We start from the raw sequence: 11,222 nt of genomic DNA, 5'->3' as shown, positions 1-11,222 counted from the left end.
GGGTCTCGACCCCGCCCTGTGCAACTGGGTACTGGACTTCCTGACAGGGCGCCCCCAGGTGGTGAGGGTAGGTAACAACATCTCCACCCCGCTGATCCTCAACACTGGGGCCCCACAAGGGTGCGTTCTGAGCCCTCTCCTGTACTCCCTGTTCACCCACGACTGCGTGGCCACGCACGCCTCTAACTCAATCATCAAGTTTGCGGACGACACTACAGTGGTAGGCTTGATTACCAACAACGACGAGACGGCCTACAGGGAGGAGGTGAGGGCCCTCGGAGTGTGGTGTCAGGAAAATAACCTCACACTCAACGTCAACAAAACTAAGGAGATGATTGTGGACTTCAGGAAACAGCAGAAGGAGCACTCCCCTATCCACAGCGATGGGACAGTAGTGGAGAGGGTAGTAAGTTTTTAAGTTCCTCGGCGTACACATCACAGACAAACTGAATTGGTCCACCCACACAGACAGCATCGTGAAGAAGGCGCAGCAGCGCCTCTTCAAACTCAGGAGGCTGAAGAAATTTGGCTTGTCACCAAAAATACTCACAAACTTCTACAGATGCACAATTGAGAGCATCCTGTATCACCACCTGGTACGGCAACTGCTCCGCCCACAACCGTAAGGCTCTCCAGAGAGTAGTGAGGTCTGCACAATGCATCACCGGGGGCAAACTACCTGCCCTCCAGGACACCTACACCACCCGATGTCACAGGAAGGCCATAAAGATCATCAAGGACAACAACCACCCGAGCCACTGCCTGTTCACACCGCTATCATCCAGAAGGCGAGGTCAGTACAGGTGCATCAAAGTAAAAAGCAGCATTCCCCAAGAGAGGATGACTTTCACTTTAGCAGTGATAAATTCATGAACTTATTTGAGGAAAAGATTATGATTATTAGAAAGCAAATTACGGACTCCTTCTTAAATCTGCGTATTCCTTCAAAGCTCAGTTGTCCTGAGTCTGCACAACTCTGCCAGGACCTAGGATCAAGAGAGACGCTCAAGTGTTTTAGTACTATATCTCTTGACACAATGATGAAAATAATCATGGCCTCTAAACCTTCAAGCTGCATACTGGACCCTATTCCAACTAAACTACTAAAAGAGCTGCTTCCTGTGCTTGGCCCTCCTATGTTGAACATAATAAACGGCTCTCTATCCACCGGATGTGTACCAAACTCACTAAAAGTGGCAGTAATAAAGCCTCTCTTGAAAAAGCCAAACCTTGACCCAGAAAATATAAAAAACTATCGGCCTATATCGAATCTTCCATTCCTCTCAAAAAGTTTAGAAAAGGCTGTTGCGAAACAACTCACTGCCTTCCTGAAGACAAACAATGTATACGAAATGCTTCAGTCTGGTTTTAGACCCCATCATAGCACTGAGACGGCACTTGTGAAGGTGGTAAATTACATTTTAATGGCATTGGACCGAGGCTCTGCATCTGTCCTCGTGCTCCTAGACCTTAGTGCTGCTTTTGATACCATCGATCACCACATTCTTTTGGAGAGATTGGAAACCCAAATTGGTCTACACGGACAAGTTCTGGCCTGGTTTAGATCTTATCTGTCGGAAAGATATCAGTTTGTCTCTGTGAATGGTTTGTCCTCTGACAAATCAACTGTAAATGTCGGTGTTCCTCAAGGTTCCGTTTTAGGACCACTATTGTTTTCATTATATATTTTACCTCTTGGGGATGTTATTCGAAAACATAATGTTAACATTCACTGCTATGCGGATGACACACAGCTGTACATTTCAATTAAACATAGTGAAGCCCCAAAATTGCCCTTGCTAGAAGAATGTGTTTCAGACATAAGGAAGTGGATGGCTGTAAACTTTCTACTTTTAAACTCGGACAAAACAGAGATGCTTGTTCTAGGTCCCAAGAAACAAAGAGATCTTCTGTTGAATCTGACAATTAATCTTAATGGTTGTACAGTCGTCTCAAATAAAACTGTGAAGGACCTCGGCGTTACTCTGGACCCTGATCTCTCTTTTGAAGAACATATCAAGACCATTTCAAGGACAGCTTTTTTCCATCTACGTAACATTGCAAAAATCAGAAACTTTCTGTCCAAAAATGATGCAGAAAAATTAATCCATGCTTTTGTCACTTCTAGGTTAGACTACTGCAATGCTCTACTTTCCGGCTACCCGGATAAAGCACTAAATAAACTTCAGTTAGTGCTAAATACGGCTGCTATTTGATCATATTACTCCAGTGCAAGCCTCTCTACACTGGCTTCCTGTCAAAGCAAGGGCTGATTTCAAGGTTTTACTGCTAACCTACAAAGCATTACATGGGCTTGCTCCTACCTATCTCTCTGATTTGGTCCTGCCGTACATACCTACACGTACGCTACGGTCACAAGACGCAGGCCTCCTAATTGTCCCTAGAATTTCTAAGCAAACAGCTGGAGGCAGGGCTTTCTCCTATAGAGCTCCATTTTTATGGAACGGTCTGCCTACCCATGTCAGAGACGCAAACTCGGTCTCAACCTTTAAGTCTCTACTGAAGACTCATCTCTTCAGTGGGTCATATGATTGAGTGTAGTCTGGCCCAGGAGTGGGAGGGTGAACGGAAAGGCTCTGGAGCAACGAACCGCCCTTGCTGTCTCTGCCTGGCCGGTTCCCCTCTTTCCACTGGGATTCTCTGCCTCTAACCCTATTACAGGGGCTGAGTCACTGGCTTACTGGGGCTCTCTCATGCCGTCCCTGGAGGGGGTGCGTCACCTGAGTGGGTTGAGTCACTGATGTGGTCATCCTGCCTGGGTTGGCGCCCCCCCCCCCTCCCCCTTGGGTTGTGCCGTGGCGGAGGTCTTTGTGGGCTATACTCAGCCTTGTCTCAGGATGGTAAGTTGGTGGTTGAAGATATCCCTCTAGTGGTGTGGGGGCTGTGCTTTGGCAAAGTGGGTGGGGTTATATCCTTCCTGTTTGGCCCTGTCCGGGGGTGTCCTCGGATGGGGCCACAGTGTCTCCTGACCCCTCCTGTCTCAGCCTCCAGTATTTATGCTGGTATTTATCCTGTCCTATTCGGTGTCCTGTGTGAATCTAAGTGTGCGTTCTCTAATTCTCTCCTTCTCTCTTTCTCTCTCTCGGAGGACCTGAGCCCTAGGACCATGCCCCAGGACTACCTGACATGATGACTCCTTGCTGTCCCCAGTCCACCTGGCCGTGCTGCTGCTCCAGTTTCAACTGTTCTGCCTGATTATTATTCGACCATGCTGGTCATTTATGAACATTTGAACATCTTGGCCATGTTCTGTTATAATCTCCACCCGGCACAGCCAGAAGAGGACTGGCCATCCCACATATGCTCTCTCTAATTCTCTCTTTCTTTCTCTCTCTCGGAGGACCTGAGCCCTAGGACCATGCCCCAGGAATACCTGACATGATGACTCCTTGCTGTCCCCAGTCCACCTGACTGTGCTGCTGCTCCAGTTTCAACTGTTCTGCCTTATTATTATTCGACCATGCTGGTCATTTATGAACATTTGAACATCTTGACCATGTTCTGTTATAATCTCCACCCGGCACAGCCAGAAGAGGACTGGCCACCCCACATAGCCTGGTTCCTCTCTAGGTTTCTTCCTAGGTTTTGGCCTTTCTAGGGAGTTTTTCCTAGCCACCGTGCTTCTACACCTGCATTGCTTGCTGTTTGGGGTTTTAGGCTGGGTTTCTGTACAGCACTTTGAGATATCAGCTGATGTACGAAGGGCTATATAAATACATTTGATTTGATTTGATCAAAGCTGGGACCGAGAGACTGAAAAACAGCTTCTATCTCAAGGCCATCAGACTGTTAAACAGCCACCACTAACATTGAGTGGCTGCTGCCAACACACTGACTCAACTCCAGCCACTTTAATAATGGGAATTGATGGAAATTGATGTAAAATATATCACTAGCCACTTTAAACAATGCTACTTAATATAATGTTTACATACCCTACATTATTCATCTCATATGTATATGTATATACTGTACTCTATCATCTACTGCATCTTTATGTAATACATGTATCACTAGCCACTTTAAACTATGCCACTTTGTTTTACATACCCTACATTACTCATCTCATATGTATATACTGTACTCAATACCATCTACTGCATCTTGCCTATGCCGTTCTGTACCATCACTCATTCATATATCTTTATGTACATATTCTTTATCCCTTTAGACTTGTGTGTATAAGGTAGTAGTTTTGAAATTGTTAGGTTAGATTACTCGTTGGTTATTACTGCATTGTCGGAACTAGAAGCACAAGCATTTCGCTACACTCGCATTAACATTGCTAACCATGTGTATGTGACAAATAAATTTGATTTGATTTGATAGTGGTGGGGGAGCCATTATCTTCAGAGTCTTCCCCATCTCCTGGTAGACCACGCCTATCAGCCTGGAGTTTGTCTCCAGGAGACAACTCATGGTGCCCATTGCGATGAGACTACTCATGGATCCCATTGCGATGAGACAACTCATGGTGCCCATTGCGATGAGACAACTCATGGATCCCATTGCGATGAGACAACTCATGGTGCCCATTGCGATGAGACAACTCATGGTACCCATTGTGATGGGCCAGAATGCAGAATCCCACCAGAGCCTCTTTCTTCTGCAGGCTGACCAGGATTAAGTTAAGGTGCTCATTGGACTGCTTCAAATAGGTCTCTGCAGTCTCTTCCATGAGAAAGGTAAGTCTAAGAATGCAACAGAAAGCACGCACCAGGTGTATGCCTGTTTTAAAGAAGTGATACAGTATTGTCAGCCAAACATTATTAAAAGACACAGTATTTTGTCATATCCAACCCTCACATTGCGTCAGTTGTTCAACAGCAAGTTGAAGGAAACAGTAGTAGAAGTAGTTCTCTACAGGGAAACTGCCGTTCCTACCTTTTATTTGATCCCGGCATAGCGTCTTGTCCTCTTCTGTGCAATTCCTGTATCTGACATCTACAGGAGCAAAACAAGCAGACAAGGAAACACAAACAAAGTATTCAGTTAGCTAAATCACAGTCACAAACAATGATGTTTGACAAAGATGTTGAATGGCCTTACAGACTCAAGCCTTACTGACTAACATTCAGAAAAAAAGCACATTCTTATAGGCAGCTGCATACATCGTTTAGCTAAGAAGATGACAGATAAACCATAGTTAGTTAACTAGCTACCTGCGCCCTGTGTCTTCACTTCAGGTGGTGGTGAGTAGCAGTGGAGACTGCTGAGGGGTGGGCGGCTCATATTAATGGCTGAAACGGAATAAATGTCTTTGATACCATTCCTCCCATTCTGCTCCAGTCATCACCATGAGCCCGTCCTCCCAAATTAAGGTGCCACCAACATCATGTGGTGAATAGAACTTCAGATACCACAGTGCCACAATTTACACATTATAGACCCGACAATAGTCACGTCTATTATAGGCATTGGTTGAAGCTTAGTGTTAAATTCAAATCTCCCTATCATCATATCAATATGACACCAATCTCAATAAAAATTCACAAATCAACTTGATTAGAGGTACACAACACAATCCCACCTCTCGTCATCCTACCTTTACCAAGATGCACATACCAGAATTTTTAACAGGGTCTTTAGCAATTGAGTTTTAAGAGGATTTTTTTCTCCTACCTAGCTCAAATTCTAGACGTCATATTAAAACAAGACTATAGCGCCCACTATAGGGCCCATTGACTAAGTGTGTAGGTGCAACCTGGTCTCAAAGCATTCTGTATTATTCTGTATGTAAATCTGTGATGCTCCATTTAGTATGATATGTTAACTTTGGTATGGTTACAAAAGACAGATGGTTACTTAAGGCAACGCAAAGGTTGCTAGTTTGAATTTCATCACAGACAACTTTAGCATTTTAGCTAATTAGCAACTTTTCAACTACTTACTACTTTTTAGCTACTGCTGCTTGCGTCTTACTAGAGCGCAGGAGAGATCAGCTCAGCACAAAAACCATCAAGCGCTATGATGAAATTGGCTCTCATGAGGACCGCAACAGGAAAGAAACACCCAGAGTTACCTCTGCTGCAGAGAATTAATTCATCCGAGTTACCGGCGGTGATACAGCCCAACAGGATGCTCTCGATTGTGCATCTGTGAAAGTTTGTGAGGGCTTTTGGTGACAAGCTGAATTTTTCAGCCTCTTAAGGTTGAAGAGGCGCTGCTGCGGCTTCTTCACCACACTGTCTGTGTGGGTGGACCAATTCAGTTGGTCCGTGATGTGTACTACCCTCTCCACTACTGTCCCGTCGATGTGGATAGGGGGGTGCTCCCTCTGCTGTTTCCTGAAGTCTACGATCATCTCCTTTGTTTTGTTGACGTTAAGTATGAGGTTATTTTCCTGACACAATCCTCCGAGGGCCCTCACCTCCTCCCTGTAGGCCGTCTCGTCGTTGTTGGTAATCAAGCCTACCACTGTAGTGTCGTTTGTAAACTTGATGATTGAGTTGGAGGCGTGCATGGCCACGCAGTCGAGGGTGAACAGGGAGTACAGGAGAGGGCTCAGAACGCACCCTTGTGGGGCCCCAGTGTTGAGGATCAGCAAGGTGGAGATGTTGTTACCTACCCCCACCACCTGGGGGCGGCCCGTCAGGAAGTCCAGGACCCAGTTGCACAGGGATGCTTGTTTCTGTCGGCGCGATGCGTGAAGAATGCGTGAAGAAACCAGGTGGCTGTACCGACTCCCATAGCATGTCTCGAGTGTGCCATGTTTCCGTGAAGCAAAGAACGTTACAGTCTCTTATGTCTCTCTGGAATGCTACCATTGCTCGGATTTCATCACCCTTGCTGTCAAGAGACAGGACATTGGCGAGTAGTATGCTTGGGAGCGGTGCGCGTTGTGCCTGTCTCCGGAGCCTGAACCGAAGACCGCTTCGCCCTTTTACTGCGTCGTTCTTTTTGTTCACCGGCTGGGATCCGATCCATTGTCTTGGGTGGTGGGAAAAACAGAGGATCCGCTTCGGGAAAGTCGTATTCCTGATCGTAATGATGGTGAGTTGACGTTGCTCTTATATCCAGTAGCCATCTCTGTCGGCGCCGGACTGTTCAGAGGAGACTGCGTGAATCAGGCCTCCATGGTCGAATTGCTGAAAAGAAACCATTACTAGAGTTTGCTTTCATTTAACAATAAAAGCATGAAAAGTTAGCATAATGGGATAATATTGGTGGTGTGTAAGGAATCCAATACTTTAGCTTGCATGTGGTACAAATCACATTATTTTGGCAGCACCTCCTCTAAGAGTATGAATTAGGCTGTTTGAGAGAATTTGTATCCTAAGCAACCTGGCTACACATAGCTACTGTAGTAGGTCAAAGGTGTGTGCTGGAAAACCTTGGTAGAGCATCGGTGAAATAGGCACTGTGGCGCTCATGTATTTTCAGCTTCAGACCGATGCCTATTCTCACTTCTGACAGATAGCAGCTATCTTAACATTAAATAGATAGCAGGCTAAATGTAGCTAGCTATTTTAGTTAGCAAAACATATGATTGTGAGCCAGCCAACACTTACAGTTATTATTCATGTGCTGTGAACGACAAATTAAAGGTTTGAATTCTTCTTCTTCTTCTTTGGTATCATGGCGTTCACACATTTATTTTGTGCATGCCGCCACCTACTGTGCGGTAGTGTGTGGTCAAGTACGTTATATGTTGTGATACAAAAATAAAAAGGAAGGCGGGGAAAGCAACAAATTGCACCACCAACTATCCCTACACCTATACAACTTTTTCATAAACAAAAAATAATAATACATATATTTTATAATGTATAATAATAAAATCCCCTTCCAACTAAACCCTACACTCAATAAAAATCCACTCTCCCATTCCACTACCTTGACCCTTTCTGCTCCTGCAGGTTTCCAATGACCCGAGAGGACGGGACACCGCCACTCATAACACCCTTTAACTTTTCTGAAGTCAAATCTCATATACCCAAATACTTCTCTGCATCTGCCACCACAAAATATATTTTCTGTTGTTTACGTTACAGTTAATAACCATTGCTATGAACACTAAGAAGCCAACCTTACAGAAGCATATATCACTCATTGGCCTATCCCTCTGTGCTGGCACAGATCTACAACTCACAGGGATCCTCTCCAGATCCCTCACCCTTGACCCATCCTCCTCTACTTTTTTCACTGCCTCAGCATACAACACCTTCTGCACTACCCTGACTAGCAAGCTGACCCAAGTTGAGTGACACGGAGCACCCGCTCCCTCTGGCAGAAGAATCACCCAAGTTCACTACAGGTTACTGATTCAACTGCACCCAACTCCTTTCCCACCCACCCTGAAACCACACATGTATGCCCCAAAAGGCAAGGATCTACTTTTTCCAAAAATCTCATAATACTAGAACAGTTTATTCTTTATGTCCATTGATGCCAAGCTCAGGTTCCGAGCTCTTCGCCACACCTTCCACCTCACTTAACTCGCCCTCATTCACTTCAATTTCACCTCCAGAACTCGCCCTCATTCACTTCCATTTCACCTCCAGAACTCACCCTCATTCACTTCCATTTCACCTCCAGAATTCGGTTTGGTGCTTGGCTCACTTTGTTTGCATCTTCTTTGACACCCCATCTCCATCTTCCTCAAATTCAAATCCAACCTCGGCTTTCCTCATTCTCATTGACCTCTTCTTCCTTCTCCATTCCTCCTCACAAATCCACTTTTCTGTGCTCCTGTCCCGGTATTCCTCTTCTTCCGACTTTGCTTGCGGCATTCCAAAGAAACTCCATCTCATAATCCAAAACTCGATCGAGCCTTGCACACTACCACCTTTACCTTAGTTCTGCTTTTGAAAGCAACTGCAACATTCCCATTGGAACAGCATAATATAGCTGCTATATTCATAGTGTGAACAGTGAAAACGTGATTTAAAGTGCTTCATGAAGTAATAGTCAAAGAGAGGTGTGGGTCTACTCCAACCAGAGGCTAAATAAATGTTATAATAGAAAATAAGTATTTATTTCATAATTGTAAAAAATAGGCAATAAGTTGACAGAAGACACTTTCTGACTTTCACCCAACTATACAGTAATCCTTCCTATGACCAAAGGCAGACATCTTGCTATCTACCTATAAAAACAATAGCTTTCTTCACAAGGAAATGCCCCTTTAGAAAATGTCCATATGTTACACCCTTGCAATTTGCTTGTGGAGTTGCACCTGTCAGGGTGATTGCAATGAATTGAGAGTGCATTCATCCAAAGGCATAGTGGTCGTCTAAACCTGGTTTGTCTGTAGTCTAAATTGATTTATCGGTAGTCTAAATTGTTTTAATTATTAATCCATGTTTCTTTAGACTACAATTTTTTCTATTATTTATTCTTCAAAGTGCTTTAACATAAAGTTTACAATATAAGAAAAGGACATCTCAATATGTACAACACATATACATAAGTTATTCAGTAACAGGGAATAATATCCACATTATTTTTGTTAGTTCACAGACAACCAATAATATGAAGTAACCCTTTACCGACAGATATAGCTCATTATAATGTGATTGTAATTAATGATAATACTTGTCATAAGCATGACCCCTATTATACCGGTCTGTCTGCATAGTGTTACGGAATATACAAACTCAATGTGTCACTGTTCTGTTGCTTTCTTTTTTTATTAATGAATTTTTTACTATTCAATTCCTTCTTCAGTGTTGTTGCCTTCATATCACACTCCTCCTTACAAGCACATCAAAACATTAATAGAAAGACAAATCAACTGCCAAAAATGTACAGCACCTCCCAACAGGCCTGTGTGGATTTGGTTCATGTTCTTATACGGTCTTAATACACACACACCATAGAGCCTTGCACACTACCACCCTAGTAGTTGTTAAGATACGATTATTCAGAGTTTAGACAACATTCAAAATGTTAATGAACAATCAAAAGTGCATCTTTTCAATAGGAATAGACAAAGCCAGTGCTTGGTATGTTATACATAGGTGAATGAAACGTTCTTTGGGAGGCAAGCAGGAATTCTTCAAACATCCTAACACATAGGCATTGAGGGAGATAAACATCTAGGAAGCCTTGCTCTGAATGATTAGGAACAGGATGGAGAAATATATATTTCTAGACGTCTCATTTGAGTGAGTTCATGGACATCAGGATACTGGGTTGCTCCTCAATGATGCGCACCAGCAGGTTGTCAATGTACTGCTCCAGCTCCTTGATCTTGTTGTCCCTCTTGGAGAGCTGGTCCTGCTGCTTCACCACCAGGGAGATCAGCTCCTCCTGGGTCAGCTGGGAGTACTGACCTTTGACCCCTGTGTCTTTGACCTAGAAGGAAAGAGGGGAATTGAGGTGGTATGAGTCAGTGCCATTTATGTTTCCATAGAATTCTCCAAAGATATGCCATGCATTATCCATTAAGGAATGTTTAGTCTGTGCATGAACCCCTACAAAGAGCACCTTCAAAAATATTGCTAAACTTTAAGCACCCAACCAAGGCTCCTGTATTTTGTTTCTTTACATAAGCAGAAAGGATTCGATGCACAAAAAAGTTCTAGCTTTCAGACACTTGTAATGGATGGCATGCTTGGGTGTATTGTCAACCAGATCTCATTTCTAAGGGGTCATGGAGCCTATGACGTCCCACACATGATTCTCTCTAACTCCTGATTGGAGGAATTGGAAGTGTTACTTCTGAACTTGTCTCCGTGTTGCTGTGCTGTCTGTTGCTACTTGGCTACCTGTTTTTACATTTATTAACAGTTTAATCAAAATCAGCATTTAACACATTTACCAATATCTATGTTTCTTCCTCACTCAACTTTTTTCATTCAACTTTTTCACCCCGGACGCTTTATCTGGACATGGTTCTACAGGACCTCCAACAGCTGAAAAAGCTAAGTAGTAACATTAACACCATGCCTTCTAATTGCAGTCGCTGTACTCTTAATATACAAGACAACTTTCTCCTTATTGTGAGGATAGCCGTGTTACAAGCCCAACTTCAGATGCAATCGTTAGGCAAGGGCAATTTAAATGTAGGAAGGGATGAAACAGCGTCTGCGCCACCAGTAAGTACAGATTGTAGTATAAATCCCCCCCCACACAGTCCTTGCAGGACAATTATCTCAAGGCTTCTGGAAAATAAATTATGTTGGCACACTCAACCTGTGTCACTCATTTAACTGAAAGAAACATTCAACCGTTTCTCCCCATTAAGCAACGAGTCA

General features: G+C 43.8%; 1 protein-coding gene across 1 annotated transcript in view; it reads right to left on the bottom strand.

Annotated features, from left to right (window-relative positions):
- Nucleotides 1–9,575: 9,575 nt before the first annotated feature.
- Nucleotides 9,576–11,222, bottom strand: part of LOC139422901 (uncharacterized) — a 35,407-nt gene continuing 33,760 nt past the window's right edge. The window contains exon 6 of the mRNA XM_071174363.1: nucleotides 9,576–10,320. Within this exon, the coding sequence (XP_071030464.1) occupies nucleotides 10,123–10,320 (198 nt within the window). The 3' untranslated portion in view covers nucleotides 9,576–10,122. The remainder of the gene's footprint in view (nucleotides 10,321–11,222) is intronic.

This window comes from Oncorhynchus clarkii, chromosome 12 (genome assembly GCF_045791955.1).
Source record: "Oncorhynchus clarkii lewisi isolate Uvic-CL-2024 chromosome 12, UVic_Ocla_1.0, whole genome shotgun sequence".
Lineage (NCBI taxonomy): Eukaryota > Metazoa > Chordata > Actinopteri > Salmoniformes > Salmonidae > Oncorhynchus > Oncorhynchus clarkii.
Note: the sequence above shows the minus strand (reverse complement) of the source record. Positions and strands in the feature narration are given on the sequence as shown.